The 17,007-nt window shown below is 37.5% G+C and overlaps 1 protein-coding gene across 1 annotated transcript; it reads right to left on the reverse strand.

Annotated features, from left to right (window-relative positions):
- Window positions 1-1,532: 1,532 nt before the first annotated feature.
- LOC117342695 (neutral and basic amino acid transport protein rBAT-like) lies at window positions 1,533-14,767 on the reverse strand. The gene is made up of 12 exons (XM_033904907.1): window positions 14,639-14,767; window positions 13,429-13,556; window positions 11,939-12,237; window positions 10,981-11,157; window positions 7,430-7,566; window positions 6,749-6,874; window positions 6,294-6,410; window positions 5,969-6,015; window positions 4,142-4,316; window positions 3,583-3,861; window positions 3,170-3,321; window positions 1,533-2,720 (listed from the first exon to the last, which is right to left on the reverse strand). Exons 2-12 carry the CDS (start codon window positions 13,524-13,526, stop codon window positions 2,510-2,512), a joined length of 1,818 nt encoding a protein of 605 aa, XP_033760798.1. The 5' UTR covers window positions 13,527-13,556; window positions 14,639-14,767; the 3' UTR covers window positions 1,533-2,509.
- Between the last annotated feature and the right edge of the window lie 2,240 nt (window positions 14,768-17,007).

The following is a 17,007-nucleotide window of genomic DNA, read 5'->3' on the forward strand; positions in this document are numbered from 1 at the left end:
CCACGGCGTTTGCAGGATGTTAAGAACAGTCCAGGTGTGTTTAATATGTAATTTGTGCACCAATCTGCTTAACAAATAGTTAAAATTTGAATGAAATTCCTGATAAGCAGCTTTCCCATCATCTGGACATGTTTTGATTGATAGGAAGACATATCTGTTACAAAAATTAGCACCAATAATATTATGTTATGCAGCTTTTGTAAAGCGTACGTTACTTTAAATCTGAAAATCCGATATGAATATGTGACGGATCCAATCAAACAGTCTGTAATGAAACGAGGATATTTTACTGAGTTTTACAACGAGTGATTAGTGTAGCGTAGCGCAGTGCTATTAACCATTGATATCCGACGATGGATACTTAATGACACATCCCAAACAGTGAAAGTGTTTGAAATATATATTTCAATATATTTCAATAGTCACTGAAGTTTCTTGGTGGGCGAAGCATGACCACTGAGCCTCTGTTGGTAAAGTCAATAATGAACAATTAATAATTATTAACGAAATTATAATGGCCACTTATTTGTTTATTGTTTCTTAACAACAAGCAACAAAATATAATGTGAATGCGAGGCGTATATCGAATGTAATCAAATTCGAAATGTCACAATATTATGTTGGATTAGCAACATATTTTATGTTTTCGTTGAAAAAAACACTTTTATAAGTAGCACACGCAATCAGTGCTTTCCAATCAAGCACTTTATTTGTTTAGCCTACCTTGATAAGTCATTCTTCCGGCATATACCCTGATCCAAGTTTTTTTTTCTTTGTTCATGTTACGTTCTACGACTAGGTCCGCTCGCATTACAGCGGTAATGCTTGGAAGTGTAATTCAAATTTATAAGCACTTGTTAGACACCTACATTTATATAAAATGACCTCGGTACAATGTGGTTTGTTTCAAAATAGTAGATGAACTTACCTGTATAGTTATTTACGGAAATTCTAAGCATAAGTCCTGAGTACTAAGCCCAATAAAATTTTATATCTTTGTAAAGCGAAATAAACTTACCAGATCATTTTTATTCATCTATTTTTCAAAAATTATTGTGCAACGTAAAGTCCACAATTTCATCCCTATCAATTCGCCTTTGTCTTTCTATTTCTGCGGTCTGATATGATTTTTTTCGTGAATTTCATTTCATTGAAAATTTCGTTTCAAACGTAAGAGACTTTGCTTCGTTTCTTATAAGTCTGCTCGACTACATTTTTTGAACACCGAAGCAAATGTCCTTGTCACTCGTTTTTGTTATCTGCTTAATGCTTTACGACAGGCTATTGTGTTAGTAGTCTTCTTTGTTTTCAAATACATTTGTTTGCATAGATTTTCACCTGTTGGTAATATTTTAAGATTTCCTCGCTTCATCTACAAAAGTAGATTCAAGTCTGCCGTATTTCCAGAGCTATCTACAACTCTCTCACAGTCTGATCTGTTCATACCTACGTCCTAGGTATGGTCTCACAACAAGTGCCCAGAAAGTCATCAGCCTGTTTTATTTTATAGAAATAATAACATAATTCAGGAGAAGCATGCTATTCCGTTTAATGTAATGGTCAGCAATCATGAGAGCAAAGCTATTTATCGGTTACATATACCATCAATTGTAGTTTTCCTTACGTCATATACTTTGATTCCGATTTCCTTTGTCACAGAAGTAGCCAATATATTAGAGTTACTTCGTTACTACTTTTACAATAATATTCAACCTTACTACACATAGAGAGGCATTTCTTCGTTTGAATAATGTTTAGGTTGTCAAAATAAACCTTACTGGATTTTTTTTTTTCAAGTAGCAAAAGTTACAATCTTAACATTAATAAGGCAGTTTTATTCTCAAGATAAACAAATGTTCTTCGAGTGTTAAGTTCTGAAAATTCTTCATTCGACCCGAAGTAACACTAATTACTTCAAAGACATATGGCATTTGTATACGATATGCCTTTTTCTTGTACATTTCGGCGTTAATTTCATTATATGTAGGCACAGACACTCGTATAATCACCGTTCGGACAAAGATTTCATCAATAGAAATTGTACATGTTTCTGATGTCCGAACGAAGGAATGTCCCCTTTAATCAAAAATAGCTTTGTAGATTATACATAAATGTTTTTTTTTTTTTTCATTCGGGATATATTAGATACTGCAAAAACAGATATTCAAACCTCTTTCAACTTTCTAGTATATTCTAATTTCCTTCCACCAAAACCGGAACTTTACAATAACTACGAAACAAGATGAAAGTCCGGATGTGTTTCGGCTACTGTGAGTTATTTTACACAATTAAGTATTTCATGTCGGCATGAAAAAGATGAATTACTCAAATTGAATTCCCTGTGTATTTAATATTAATACACAGATAGCTACAGTTATATTTGATCAATCATATACCTTTAGATATGAAGTTTACTTGGTTGGCCTCACTATTCCCGCAACATTCCGTTTTTCAATTAGAATAACTCGACTTCTGAACAGATACCGTTTCTTCAACCTATCATTTCAAGTTACAACTCCTCCTTGGCCACGAAGTCCCATGACAGAACGACTCCTTGGTTGGCGCCAAGCGTGATTGAGTCCGTTGTTACTTCGGCCTCTACTTCCATGTCTACATCCGGCCCTGATGTCATAGCTACTTCAGCATCCTTCTCGACACTGGTGTAACCATAGTAACTTCTTGTCTGACTTGATGTCCCGAAGTTAATTGCGACTAAATACCTACAATTGGTTAAACAAGATATATATGTAAACAACATGGATATCAACAGGCAGACGGAATCGTATTCTAATGTAAAATAAACTAGAAGCCGACAGGTTCTGCATCGTTCATCTGGAATCGCAGTGAATATGGGGAAACACTCTACATCTCTACAGTAGAAGAATTTAAATAAAAACTTCATTTCGACTATTTGGCCCGTCCCTCGCGTCCATCGGGGGCGCCTGGTCAACCGTTTGTAAACAAATAGCCCCCCCCCCCCCCCCCCCCCCCCTTCTCCTTTTCAAATGATGCTTCAGACAAAATTGGCCTAAATTCTTTCATGCCTACATAAGAAGAACAATTTCAAAGAAACCAAATTTGCTTATCAAAGTAAAACTCCGCCTTGTTTCTGTGATAATGATACGAGTCCAGATTTTCTTTATCTACTAGTGTGGAGGATGATACCTACCCCTTCTCGCCGTTGAACTCTCTGACATACGAGAAGATGTGGTCATCTGCAAGGGCTTGATGGTAACTTCCAACTCTAAAGGACGTCTGCTTTCGGAATGTTGTCAGGTCTCGGATATACTCCAGCATGGAATCGGAATTTGCTTCCTGGCTCTGAAATGTATGGAAATACATTGAATCTTTATTTCTACTTGTGAATTTAGTTTACTAATAGGTTGAATCCCTTTATTCCTTTATTTACATAGTTGTTCAAATGCTCACCACCACAACTATCTTTTAATCAGTATGCGTATATATGCCACAACAGCACATTATCATGAAATCAAAAAGGGACTATTGCAGCGTTGCACGTCATAGTCGACGGTAACAACACGAAATTAAGGATCAATCTGAATCTGTCTGCTCGGAGGGTACCTGCACATCGATAGATGCATCTGCGTTTGGTGGTATCCATGGAGATGAGCAAGAGGACACTGAACAGAAGTCACTTGTCGCATTTCCCCACTGCATCAGTGTCCGCATGGTTCTGCTGTTGCCGGAAGTGGTGTTAATCGCTGGATTATTCTTGAGCATGATCTCGTCTCCATAGTAAAGGACTGGAGTGCCCGGAAGTAGCATGGTTAACATGTAGTAAGCACGGATAAAGCTGCTGCTGAACCTTGACGCAAATCTGTCCACATTTTCATCTCCTGCCTAGTAACGAAAGATTTACAGTCTGTACAAAACGGTCTATCCAGTATGACATAAAATATTTAATTCGGATAGCACCTCAAAGAACATTGACAGGAAACGCAACACGCAACAGGATACACAGAATAGCACACGTATAAAAGTATACAAGTAAGTCACAGTATACAAGATAAAATTCCTATGTATGTACCCGAATGGTTTACTGTTACCGTGGGCATATATACTATATGTGCTCGTTCAGTCGTCACGGAATAAGATGCTAGATAATTTTGTACGTTCATACCATCCAACTTGGCCATTGTCCTTCCATTGAGTTGGACATCCATGAATCAACGTAGGTCTTAATGCATGCGCCATCACAGTTTCCGTTCTTGTTGAGGAAATTTCGGTCTAGAGACAGCTGTACGCCTTGTCGTCCCGAGTAACCACCATTGGAAGGCATATCTGCTATCAATATGCTGTAAAAACGAAATAACAACTTTCAAAATAACCCGAAGTCAGGATCGCTAGCAAGTGATGGTATTCAATATATTATATATCATTTCTTTTATCGAAGTGTATGGAACGCCATAGCTGTGACATGGTATGGGAAATATTACACCGATATCATAATTCTATGATTTAATCATTGTATGATTTGATTTCTCATTATGTTATATCATATGAACATATACATTATATGTATGTGTCCTTATTTAACAATTATACGACATGCTTTCATAATTATTCGATATTATTTTATCATTACATGATTTGATTTTATAGTTATTTGATCATTGCATGAAATATCAAACGCCATTATCGTTGTATATGATTTGGTTTAATCGTTAAATGATTCAATTTCATCAAATGTGATGTTATCATATTGTAATGTTATTCAGTTTTCGATTTTATGACTGTGTCCTTATCCTTATAATTCACGAGTCGTCCGCAATGCGTCCATGGAATAATTTACATTTCTCGAATTCTTCTCCGAAACTCTTGAACCAATTTCAATGAAATTTTGCTAAAATCTTCCATTGGCTAAAGGATAACAACCATTGTGAATTATATGGTCCCCCTAGTCCCCCTAATGAGGTAAAATTGACGGAAATGTCAGTCTTCTCAATATCCACATGTGATAGAATCAAATCGTCTTCATAAATGAAACGGTGGACAGAAGCCTTACCAAAATTTTGAATTCCATGACCCTGCACGGGGTCTTACATCCCCTCCCCTTAGGAACGGGGTAAACCCTTCTATAGTTGATATAGAGATAATATTTTTGACTGTCATTTGTTCATTCATATTGACATTAGTTCAAACTTTGTCAGAGTAATCAGTATTGATATGCCTATATTGGACCCGAGTGACACATAGAAGCTGATGGGCGGGACCAAAATTGGTTAAACTGACTGGACTATTTCAGAACCTATGTGACCGTTAAGGTTCACGAGGCTCTTGTTATGTAATTCAATGACATAATAAAAAGTATAGATTTTATTGTTATTTTGTAAAACCATATCATGTAATAATGACAAAACATATGTATTTATATAATAAAAGAAAATCATATAATAATGAAATCAATTCATATAACATTTTCTATACCACATGTGACTATGAGCGCCGTTTTACTATCTTATCCTATCCTATTTGATGATATCTGTTATTCATGAAGTAATATAACGAATGTTGACTTAAACAGTTTAAATAGAGATATGACTTGAAATTATATAGCTTAGATGAAATAATCTATTTAAACTTTTCAGTGATATCACTTTGTGGTTTACTCACTTAGTCGACTAAGTGGAATGGATATTAGATCGGTGTCAATGTAATAGCTATACTGTATAGTTCCAAAACATGGCATTGTTGTATAGTAGACCTCACTTCAGGGAGAATGAGCAATTTCTAGCTAAAGCCTCATTATTACGTATGTGTTGTCCCCTTTCTTTATGTATTACAGATGCCGGAAAAACCACCAAACGTCCAGTTGATAAGGAACGTTAGGATAACTGGATATCATAGATAGTACATAGATAATCGGTCGTTAGTTCTGGACCCATATATACTGACCTATCGTTGGCGGTGACCATAGCCTGCCATCTGGATAACATGTCATACACACCAGGTTGTGCGAACGTGTAATCGTGTTACAAGGTTCTCGTAAGCATTCTGAAAATACAGAAACGGGTACATGTATTAAGGTTGTCTGCTCCCAGGTAATGTGGGTAATAGCTCTTTATAAATGATAATTTAATATTATATACTTAGTGGAAAATTGCAAACGGTTTTATTACAAACTGTACATTTATGCAACCGATTCATCGTTCTACATTTGGAAAATATGTAAATAAATGAATATAAATATCGTTAATTTATTCAAATAAATAAATGAATAAAGACCTTTTTGCTGATTTTTTTCAGTAGGCTAATTGGTAAAATATACATACCGAGCTAGATCCACCATTTGACGTTTCGTCTCTCAGGTCGTAATCCTCAAACAGATAGGCGCTGCCCCGCACGTAAAACCCGTCCACGCCCTTCGCCAACCAGGATTCTAGAATATCCTTTAAAAACATCCAAGATTGGTTTTTAATATGTTTGATAAGAATAAATCCTGTAAGTTATTGTAATATCAACGACCTGACGCTATTGTTTTACGGAGAAAAATTTTTCATAACTCTGCCATGTGATTTTGATTCATATTCACCAATGGTGATATTTGAACATTTATTACTATTTCGATTTTCGGAATTTATTTCGTCACATTACCTCAAGATGTTCACAAAGAGCAAAGATTAATTAACTTGTGTCATAAAACATACACCGACTTGGACATGCGTCATTTACTACGACAGACGATCACATGAGTACCCAGAGCTTACGAGGAATTCACAATTAGTACCTTCAGTTCGGCCTGAACACGTCCACTGCGGAGGTTGAGGTCAGGCTGCGAGGTCGAAAATTGGTGTAGGTAGGATTCGTTCCTTTGTGCGTCCAACGTCCATGCCATGTCACCGTTAACTGTTAGCTGAGGAAGTAAAATGGTATGTTTTTATGGTAATAACTCGTCCTCTCTTCTATATAGATTATGTACCGTTTCGGTCAGTAGTACATTTTATTATTGCACAAAAGTTTGCTTGAAAAAGCACAAATTTAAAATCAATACCAAAATAACGCTTAAGTATGATTTCTAAAATTAAAGAAGTACATATCAAATAAAAATATGAAGTTACGGCGTAAAAGTTTGAAAAATTATCATTTTTGTTTTATTTCGCATAAATCTGAGCCAAAACAGACAATTGTGGAACAGTATTGGTAATAACTCCTTTGAAATGGACTTTTATAAATACCTGTTTCATGGCTAAAACAACTATGCACATTAACGGAAAGGACCTGTATAGGCTTATTCTGTTGTCCAATCATTTTTTTTTAATCTATATTCTATCTCTATTATGAAATATTGTATTTAAATTAATTCAATTGTTTGATTGAATAAAATATTTTGAAATGAAATGAAATGCACATTATAGGTCCTACCATCACTGACTATAGCCTCTAACTGTTATCAGTGTATGGTACTTACCCAGTTGTTGGTGTATGGGGACCACACGTAGTAATTACGATGGGTATCCATGTAGGAACTAGATGAAGCACTTCTAGCAAACCACTGGTGATTTTTACTCGTCTGGTTTGGAATAAAATCCAACAGGATTCGCATTCCTTTAATGACAAAACAAGCAACTTTAACGACATCCGCCACTGTGTTTCAGCGTTGAACTAAAGCCACTAACGTCACTGTAATCCCAATATAGTTAATTTAAGTCACTGCAATCTAAATGTAGTAAACTAAAGTCGCTGTCGTTCAAGTATTAAACTAAAGGCATTGTGGTCCCAATAGTAAACTGAAGTCAGTGTGGTCCCAATAGTAAATAAAGTCAGGTTGGTCCAATAGTCAACTGAAGTCATGTCCCACTGTTATCTGAATATAGTAAACTAAAGTTACTGCAATCCCTATATAGTAAACTAAAGTTACTGTCATCCGTATATAGTAAACTAAAGTTACTGTCATCGTATATAGCAAACTAAAGTCACTGTCATCCGTATATAGTAAACTAAAGTCACTGTCATCCGTATATAGTAAACTAAAGTTACTGCAATCCCTATATAGTAAACTAAAGTTACTGCAATCCCTATATAGTAAACTAAAGTCACTGTAATCCCATTATAGTAAAATAAAATCACTGCATTCCCAATATAGTCAACTAAATTCACTGTTATCCCAATTTAGTAAACTAAAGTCACTGCAATCCCTATTAAACTAAATTCACTGTTATCCGAATATAGTAAACTAAAACCACTAACGTCACTGCAATCCCAATATAGTAAACTAAAGTCACTGTGGTCACAATATAGTAAACTAAAGTCACAATGGTCACAATATAGTAAACTAAAGTCACTGCAATCCCTATTAAACTAAATTCACTGTTATCCGAATATAGTAAACTAAAACCACTAACGTCACTGCAATCCCTTTATAGTAAACTAAAGTCACTGCAATCCCTTTATAGTAAACTAGAGCCACTGTCATCCGTATATAGTAAACTAAAGTCACTGTCATCCGTATATAGTAAACTAAAGTCACTGTCATCCGTATATAGTAAACTAAAGTTACTGTCATCCGTATATAGTAAACTAAAGTTACTGTCATCCGTATATAGTAAACTAAAGTCACTGTCATCCGTATATAGTAAACTAAAGTTACTATCATCCGTATATAGTAAACTAAAGTTACTGTCATCCGTATATAGTAAACTAAAGTTACTGTCATCCGTATATAGTAAACTAAAGTTACTGTCATCCGTATATAGTAAACTAAAACCACTAACGTCACTGCAATCCCAATATAGAAAACTAAAGTCACCGTGGTCTCAATATAGTCAGGTTAAGTCATTGTAAACCCAAAAGTAAACTGAACACTGTAGTCCACATATTACACGTGAGTAATTGTGGTCCCACTAGTAAACTTAAGCCACTGTGGTCCCATTATATTAAACTTAAGTAACTCAGTGTGGTCCCAATGTTAAACTGAAGTCAGTGTGGTCCCAATAGTAAACTGAAGTCAGTGTGATTTCAATAGTAAACTGAAGTCAGTGTGATCCCAATAGTAAACTGAAGTCAGTGTGATCCCAATAGTAAACTGAAGTCAGTGTGATCCCAATAGTAAACTGAAGTCAGTGTGGTCCCAATAGTAAACTGAAGTCAGTGTGATCCCAATAGTAAACTGAAGTCAGTGTGGTTTCAATAGTAAACTGAAGTCAGTGTGGTCCCAATAGTAAACTGAAGTCAGTGTGTTCCCAATAGTAAACTGAAGTCAGTGTGGTCCCAATAGTAAACTGAAGTCAGTGTGGTCCCAACAGTAAACTGAAGTCAGTGTGATCCCAATAGTAAACTGAAGTCAGTGTGGTCCCAATAGTAAACTGAAGTCAGTGTGGTCCCAATAGTAAACTGAAGTCAGTGTGATCCCAATAGTAAACTGAAGTCAGTGTGATCCCAATAGTAAACTGAAGTCAGTGTGATCCCAATAGTAAACTGAAGTCAGTGTGATCCCAATAGTAAACTGAAGTCAGTGTGATCCCAATAGTAAACTGAAGTCAGTGTGGTCCCAATAGTAAACTGAAGTCAGTGTGATCCCAATAGTAAACTGAAGTCAGTGTGGTCCCAATAGTAAACTGAAGTCAGTGTGATCCCAATAGTAAACTGAAGTCAGTGTGGTCCCAACAGTAAACTGAAGTCAGTGTGATCCCAATAGTAAACTGAAGTCAGTGTGGTCCCAATAGTAAACTGAAGTCAGTGTGGTTCCAATAGTAAACTGAAGTCAGTGTGATCCCAATAGTAAACTGAAGTCAGTGTGATCCCAATAGTAAACTGAAGTCAGTGTGATCCCAATAGTAAACTGAAGTCAGTGTGATCCCAATAGTAAACTGAAGTCAGTGTGTTCCAATAGTAAACTGAAGTCAGTGTGGTTCCAATAGTAAACTGAAGTCAGTGTGATCCCAATAGTAAACTGAAGTCAGTGTGGTCCCAATAGTAAACTGAAGTCAGTGTGGTCCCAATAGTAACTGAAGTCAGTGTGTTCCAATAGTAAACTGAAGTCAGTGTGATCCCAATAGTAAACTGAAGTCAGTGTGATCCCAATAGTAAACTGAAGTCAGTGTGATCCCAACAGTAAACTGAAGTCAGTGTGATCCCAATAGTAAACTGAAGTCAGTGTGATCCCAATAGTAAACTGAAGTCAGTGTGATCCCAATAGTAAACTGAAGTCAGTGTGATCCCAACAGTAAACTGAAGTCAGTGTGATCCCAATAGTAAACTGAAGTCAGTGTGATCCCAATAGTAAACTGAAGTCAGTGTGATCCCAATAGTAAACTGAAGTCAGTGTGATCCCAATAGTAAACTGAAGTCAGTGTGATCCCAATAGTAAACTGAAGTCAGTGTGATCCCAATAGTAAACTGAAGTCAGTGTGTTCCAATAGTAAACTGAAGTCAGTGTGATCCCAATAGTAAACTGAAGTCAGTGTGTCCCAATAGTAAACTGAAGTCAGTGTGGTCCCAATAGTAAACTGAAGTCAGTGTGGTCCCAATAGTAAACTGAAGTCAGTGTGGTCCCAACAGTAAACTGAAGTCAGTGTGGTCCCAACAGTAAACTGAAGTCAGTGTGATCCCAATAGTAAACTAAAGTCATTGTGGTCCCAATTGTAAACTAAAGGCATTGTGGCCCCAATGTAAAACCAATGTTGCTGTGGTTCCAAAAGTAAAATAAAGTCAGTGTGATCCCACCATTTCACCATACATTTCGAGGTTGAGATAAACAGCAATGAAATATAGGAAAGAATATCAGATATCCTCATGGAAAAATTGGATCAGCTTGAAAGATAAGGAAAACTAAGTGAGCAAATTTTGCAAGAATATATATTTATTCCCTTTTAAAGGATACCACGGTACTTGTTTTTTCACCACAAGAGTTTTTAGGACATTGTATCATTCTTTAAATGATCTCCCCAGTGTTTTTGTTCGTCATTGGATTTTCAAAAGACACACAAGATTTTAATGTTTTTATCAATGGGTGTGACTCACCTTTATCCTTGACGCTGTTGATGAGGGATGTTAGGTTTTCCATTGACCCCAATTCAGGATTAACACGGAGACTGTCGGTTACGCTGAAGTCGTCTGAAGCATCAGATTCAAATACCGGACTGAGGGAAATCGTGTTAGCTCCCAGAATCTGGATGTAGTCGAGGTTCTCCTCCACACCTGTGTTTGAAGGTCATACGTTAACAGCGAAACATACAGTATATTAATATAATCTTTCCCTGTCTTGGGGTGTGACAAGGGATTCTCAAACCAAGGGGGAATTCATGAACGTGCAAACCTCGGCAAGCCTCGTGTTGGACATTTATGAATTTCTTCGAGGGTTGAGATTTCTTTGACACATTCCCTAGGTGGTAAATGATTATTTTCTCCCACCACTTCAAATTATTTCATATCAAATAGGTGGTCAAGGTATTTTTGTAAATATTCTCGTTTGAAGAAGTATCCATCACAAACCTCCTGCCCCCCCCCCCCCCCCCCCCCCCCCCCCCCCTAAAATGCATCCTAAGCTAATATAATACAACAAGAAAACATAGGTCTAAAATGTATAAGAGAAATCTTTCAAGTCTAAACCTGGAGATAAACCGGTGAACTTTGGGAGATTTGAATATGTTCTCTGTATTACAATTTCTTTTATTGATACGTTTTCAGGTTGTTAAAAATTTTGGACATAACGATGAATTCCGAATAACACGAAATGCGTCTTGTCGTTCAAATTGATATATAAATTAGTGATCTCACAAAATCTGTTTTTCTTTACATTTGATATTTTACGAACAACACGTATTTTTTTTAATACTTTCCCAAACGGATTATGTTACTTTAATGTGTTACATATGTACATCACTAACTATTGACAGCCAGTGATCGTCTGGACGAACTACAAACAGCCCGAACTAATTAATAAACCTGTGTATGATTAATCAAATGGTACTGCATTTACCTGATAAGTCACCGATTCCGTCTCCATCAGAATCTTTAAAACTTCTGACGTATATCCGGTACACGACGTCATTTTGCCACCAGCTTCTCTCCTCCGCCGCTGTGCATTTAGGGTACATGAGCACAAGCGCCACAACGGTCACCAGGAGCGCTAGCCACAATAGGATGATGACAGCAATGAATGCTGCTCGTAAGCGTCTCCAGCACGGCTGAGAGGAGATCTCCAATAACTCCTCCTTGTTCATGCCATAAAAGGGACTTTCTTCCTCCTCTTCGTAAACCATGGGAGCCTCCTTACCCCTAAAACAGGAAGTCAGTGAGAATTTGTTTATAACCTCAGGACCCTCCTCATCCTTAGAACCGGAAGACAGTGGGAATTATTTAAAACTCTGAAGTCTCCTGACCTTTAAACGGGAAAGTCGGTGGGAATGTGTTTAGAACCTCGGAATCCTCACTCTTAGAACAGGAAGTTAGTGGGAATGTATTAGATACCAAAAGGGAACATACTTTTTCATTAAAAATCATTAAAAACTCATTAAAAATCAAAAGGGTATAACAAGGGACCAACGGGAACCTACATACGAAGCTCAAGAAACATTCCCCAAGTACTTCTCAAGAAATAGCGATAACAAAGATTGTTTGTGGGCGTACGGACGAGGAATCGTGGACGAAACGTGATCTGAATTCATTGTAGCCCACAACCTGATCAAGATGATGGTAGGCTAAAGCGAGATGTAGGACGGATTTGTAATAAAAAACGAATAATTTTGATTTTACATATATATGTGTTGATGGAACATTTTCAATAAAAAGAAAATTACGAATCAGATAGTATTCTAGTTACAATATGTTTGCAAGCTGTGTTTATTGCAAACCGACTTTGTATGAACCGCACTTGTTAATATATGGCTTACATTATGACTTGTCTTTTACTCAAAACAATGCACCACGCACAGGATTTCAACCTATTCTAAACAAATTTCGCTTCTCTCCATAGTTTAGGGTTCGGTGTGAAGCAAAAACAATAGCTTTTGACGTTGTTGTTTGTTTGTTTTTATTCACAAAATGCTTAGAAATAAACACCGGCGGTATACTTACTGTTTTAGTATTTTGGTATTTAGTTTACGGTTCAAACTTCCCTATATCTTTAAAATGAATATTTATTTTTATATGTTTTATGACAATCTGGCAGTTTTAGTTTAGTAATTTAATTACATAATTAGAAATTTGTATTAAATGTATAGCCAAGGAACCGACTTTGATGGCACGAAGCAATGTATCGGCGACAGTGGTCTCTAGGGTAAACGTTCTTTAGGCCAACACCTATGGGAAATTAACATTGCTGGAAACCCCACCTTTTACAGCTTTGCTAATTAAACTTCAGCACTTTGAAAATCAGTTATATCATGGTGAATGGCGATATGATGATGAATTTTCCTCTCAGATATCACGATTGCTGTTTCCTCAGAGGACCGCTTGGTAAATACTTACTCCATAGTAACAGTTGAGTCGGATCCGTTATTGTCGTAGACCATGTACGCCTCGGATCTCTTGGCGGATACCAAATACACTCCGGAATTTCGTGACATCACAGCCGGAATTAAGGTACTCGAAATTTACTGGAAATATAAGGCAAAATATAATGCGTTCTGTTCCGAAAAGAAATGAAAATACAAATAACACGTATTTTGATAGGCTATTCATAATTATAAAACGATGAAATACACTGCTTTATACTGATAATAACATTTTAATTCATTTTGACCATGAATTCAAATTTCGTTATGTTTCTTCAATTTTAATGTATGTTTTTTATAGATAAAGAGAGCCGTAGATATTGAGTGTCGATTTACGGTATCATCTCGATCGGGACATCACACCTGTAATGACGCTCAGCGACTTAAGGGTCATATACATGTAATATACTGTAGCTCACTACCGTGGCTTTCTTATCTCTATAGGACTTCAGTAAGCTCGCCTTTCTATGCTTTACCTGTAATAAACCACCAAATCTGGCTATATTTAGACCAATTCTTTGGCATGAATAGATCGTGATGAGACCTAGCTGCTTAAGCCACAGGCGCTTGACAATAAATGATTTTGGGGACGGACCCTGTGGTTAAGTTTTCATTCTGGGTCATACATTCTAGGAACGCGTCACGCACCTGTGGTATAAACCTACCACAATGAACTTTGAGGAGATCACTGCTCTGTCGGGATAATCATCTCGATAGTGACTTAAATTCTTACTTACAGCTGATTTATTCACTTATTTATTTATTCATTTTGTTTCTCAAATTTGAATGATAACTCTAACATAAAGTTATCAACTAATTGCCAAATTATCGAAAACGATACATATCCGTATAAAGCTCTATAATGTACCTACAAATGTAGATCTATATGTGAATCTATTTATCTGGTCAGCACTACAGACAGGTATCCACTGAAATATATTCTAGTTGTTTGCAGTGGAGCATTTAATATGATAAAAAGAATACTGTTTGATATTAAGACAATTATTTGTGGAAACTACGACCAGCTCAAAAACTCCTAACTGAGGATTCCTAACCTAATTTTTATGTTTGTTAACGAAGGATCAGATCTAATACCATTGCAAATTGAGGTACATTATGTAGATACAATCTTTATCATATTTGTATTCTTAATTAACAAATGTAATATATCTAACTCAACATACCTGAAACGATGTCTCTCTCGCTGCTTTTACAATCAAGATGGCTACCCAAGCCTCGCCCAGCTACACCTTTAAGATAGACCTTGAGCTATAAAAAGACGCAAATATTCATTTTCATGTATAAACCGTACCTGTGTATGGGTGTGTGTGTGTGTGTACAGGTGTGTGACAAGGCATACCTGTTTACCTGGCTGTGTCTGGTCTGTATTATCAATAGTCTGGTTAGCTTTACTGGCGAACTCGATAAGGATATTATACATATGTATAGTTTCAACGACAGTTGTGGTGTAGCAACAGTGACAGTGTTCCACTCTGTAATAACGACAGTTGTGGTGTAGCTACAGTGACAGTGTACCACTCTGTAATAACGACAGTTGTGGTGTAGCTACAGTGACAGTGTACCACTCTGTAATAACGACAGTTGTGGTGTAGCTACAGTGACAGTGTACCACTCTGTAATAACGACAGTTGTGGTGTAGCTACAGTGACAGTGTACCACTCTGTAATAACGACAGTTGTGGTGTAGCTACAGTGACAGTGTACCACTCTGTAATAACGACAGTTGTGGTGTAGCTACAGTGACAGTGTACCACTCTGTAATAACGACAGTTGTGGTGTAGCTACAGTGACAGTGTACCACTCTGTAATAACGACAGTTGTGGTGTAGCTACAGTGACAGTGTACCACTCTGTAATAACGACAGTTGTGGTGTAGCTACAGTGACAGTGTACCACTCTGTAATAACGACAGTTGTGGTGTAGCTACAGTGACAGTGTACCACTCTGTAATAACGACAGTTGTGGTGTAGCTACAGTGACAGTGTACCACTCTGTAATAACGACAGTTGTGGTGTAGCTACAGTGACAGTGTACCACTCTGTAATAACGACAGTTGTGGTGTAGCTACAGTGACAGTGTACCACTCTGTAATAACGACAGTTGTGGTGTAGCTACAGTGACAGTGTACCACTCTGTAATAACGACAGTTGTGGTGTAGCTACAGTGACAGTGTACCACTCTGTAATAACGACAGTTGTGGTGTAGCTACAGTGACAGTGTACCACTCTGTAATAACGACAGTTGTGGTGTAGCTACAGTGACAGTGTACCACTCTGTAATAACGACAGTTGTGGTGTAGCTACAGTGACAGTGTACCACTCTGTAATAACGACAGTTGTGGTGTAGCTACAGTGACAGTGTACCACTCTGTAATACGACAGTTGTGGTGTAGCTACAGTGACAGTGTACCACTCTGTAATAACGACAGTTGTGGTGTAGCTACAGTGACAGTGTACCACTCTGTAATAACGACAGTTGTGGTGTAGCTACAGTGACAGTGTACCACTCTGTAATAACGACAGTTGTGGTGTAGCTACAGTGACAGTGTACCACCTCTGTAATAACGACAGTTGTGGTGTAGCTACAGTGACAGTGTACCACTCTGTAATAACGACAGTTGTGGTGTAGCTACAGTGACAGTGTACCACTCTGTAATAACGACAGTTGTGGTGTAGCTACAGTGACAGTGTACCACTCTGTAATAACGACAGTTGTGATGTAGCTACAGTGACAGTGTACCACTCTGTAATAACGACAGTTGTGGTGTAGCTACAGTGACAGTGTACCACTCTGTAATAACGACAGTTGTGGTGTAGCTACAGTGACAGTGTACCACTCTGTAATAACGACAGTTGTGGTGTAGCTACAGTGACAGTGTACCACTCTGTAATAACGACAGTTGTGGTGTAGCTACAGTGACAGTGTACACTCTGTAATAACGACAGTTGTGGTGTAGCTACAGTGACAGTGTACCACTCTGTAATAACGACAGTTGTGGTGTAGCTACAGTGACAGTGTACCACTCTGTAATAACGACAGTTGTGGTGTAGCTACAGTGACAGTGTACCACTCTGTAATAACGACAGTTGTGGTGTAGCTACAGTGACAGTGTACCACTCTGTAATAACGACAGTTGTGGTGTAGCTACAGTGACAGTGTACCACTCTGTAATAACGACAGTTGTGGTGTAGCTACAGTGACAGTGTACCACTCTGTAATAACGACAGTTGTGGTGTAGCTACAGTGACAGTGTACCACTCTGTAATAACGACAGTTGTGGTGTAGCTACAGTGACAGTGTACCACTCTGTAATATCGACAGTTGTGGTGTAGCTACAGTGACAGTGTACCACTCTGTAATAACGACAGTTGTGGTGTAGCTACAGTGACAGTGTACCACTCTGTAATAACGACAGTTGTGGTGTAGCTACAGTGACAGTGTACCACTCTGTAATAACGACAGTTGTGGTGTAGCTACAGTGACAGTGTACCACTCTGTAATAACGACAGTTGTGGTGTAGCTACAGTGACAGTG

This window comes from Pecten maximus, chromosome 2, assembly GCF_902652985.1.
Source record: "Pecten maximus chromosome 2, xPecMax1.1, whole genome shotgun sequence".
NCBI lineage: Eukaryota > Metazoa > Mollusca > Bivalvia > Pectinida > Pectinidae > Pecten > Pecten maximus.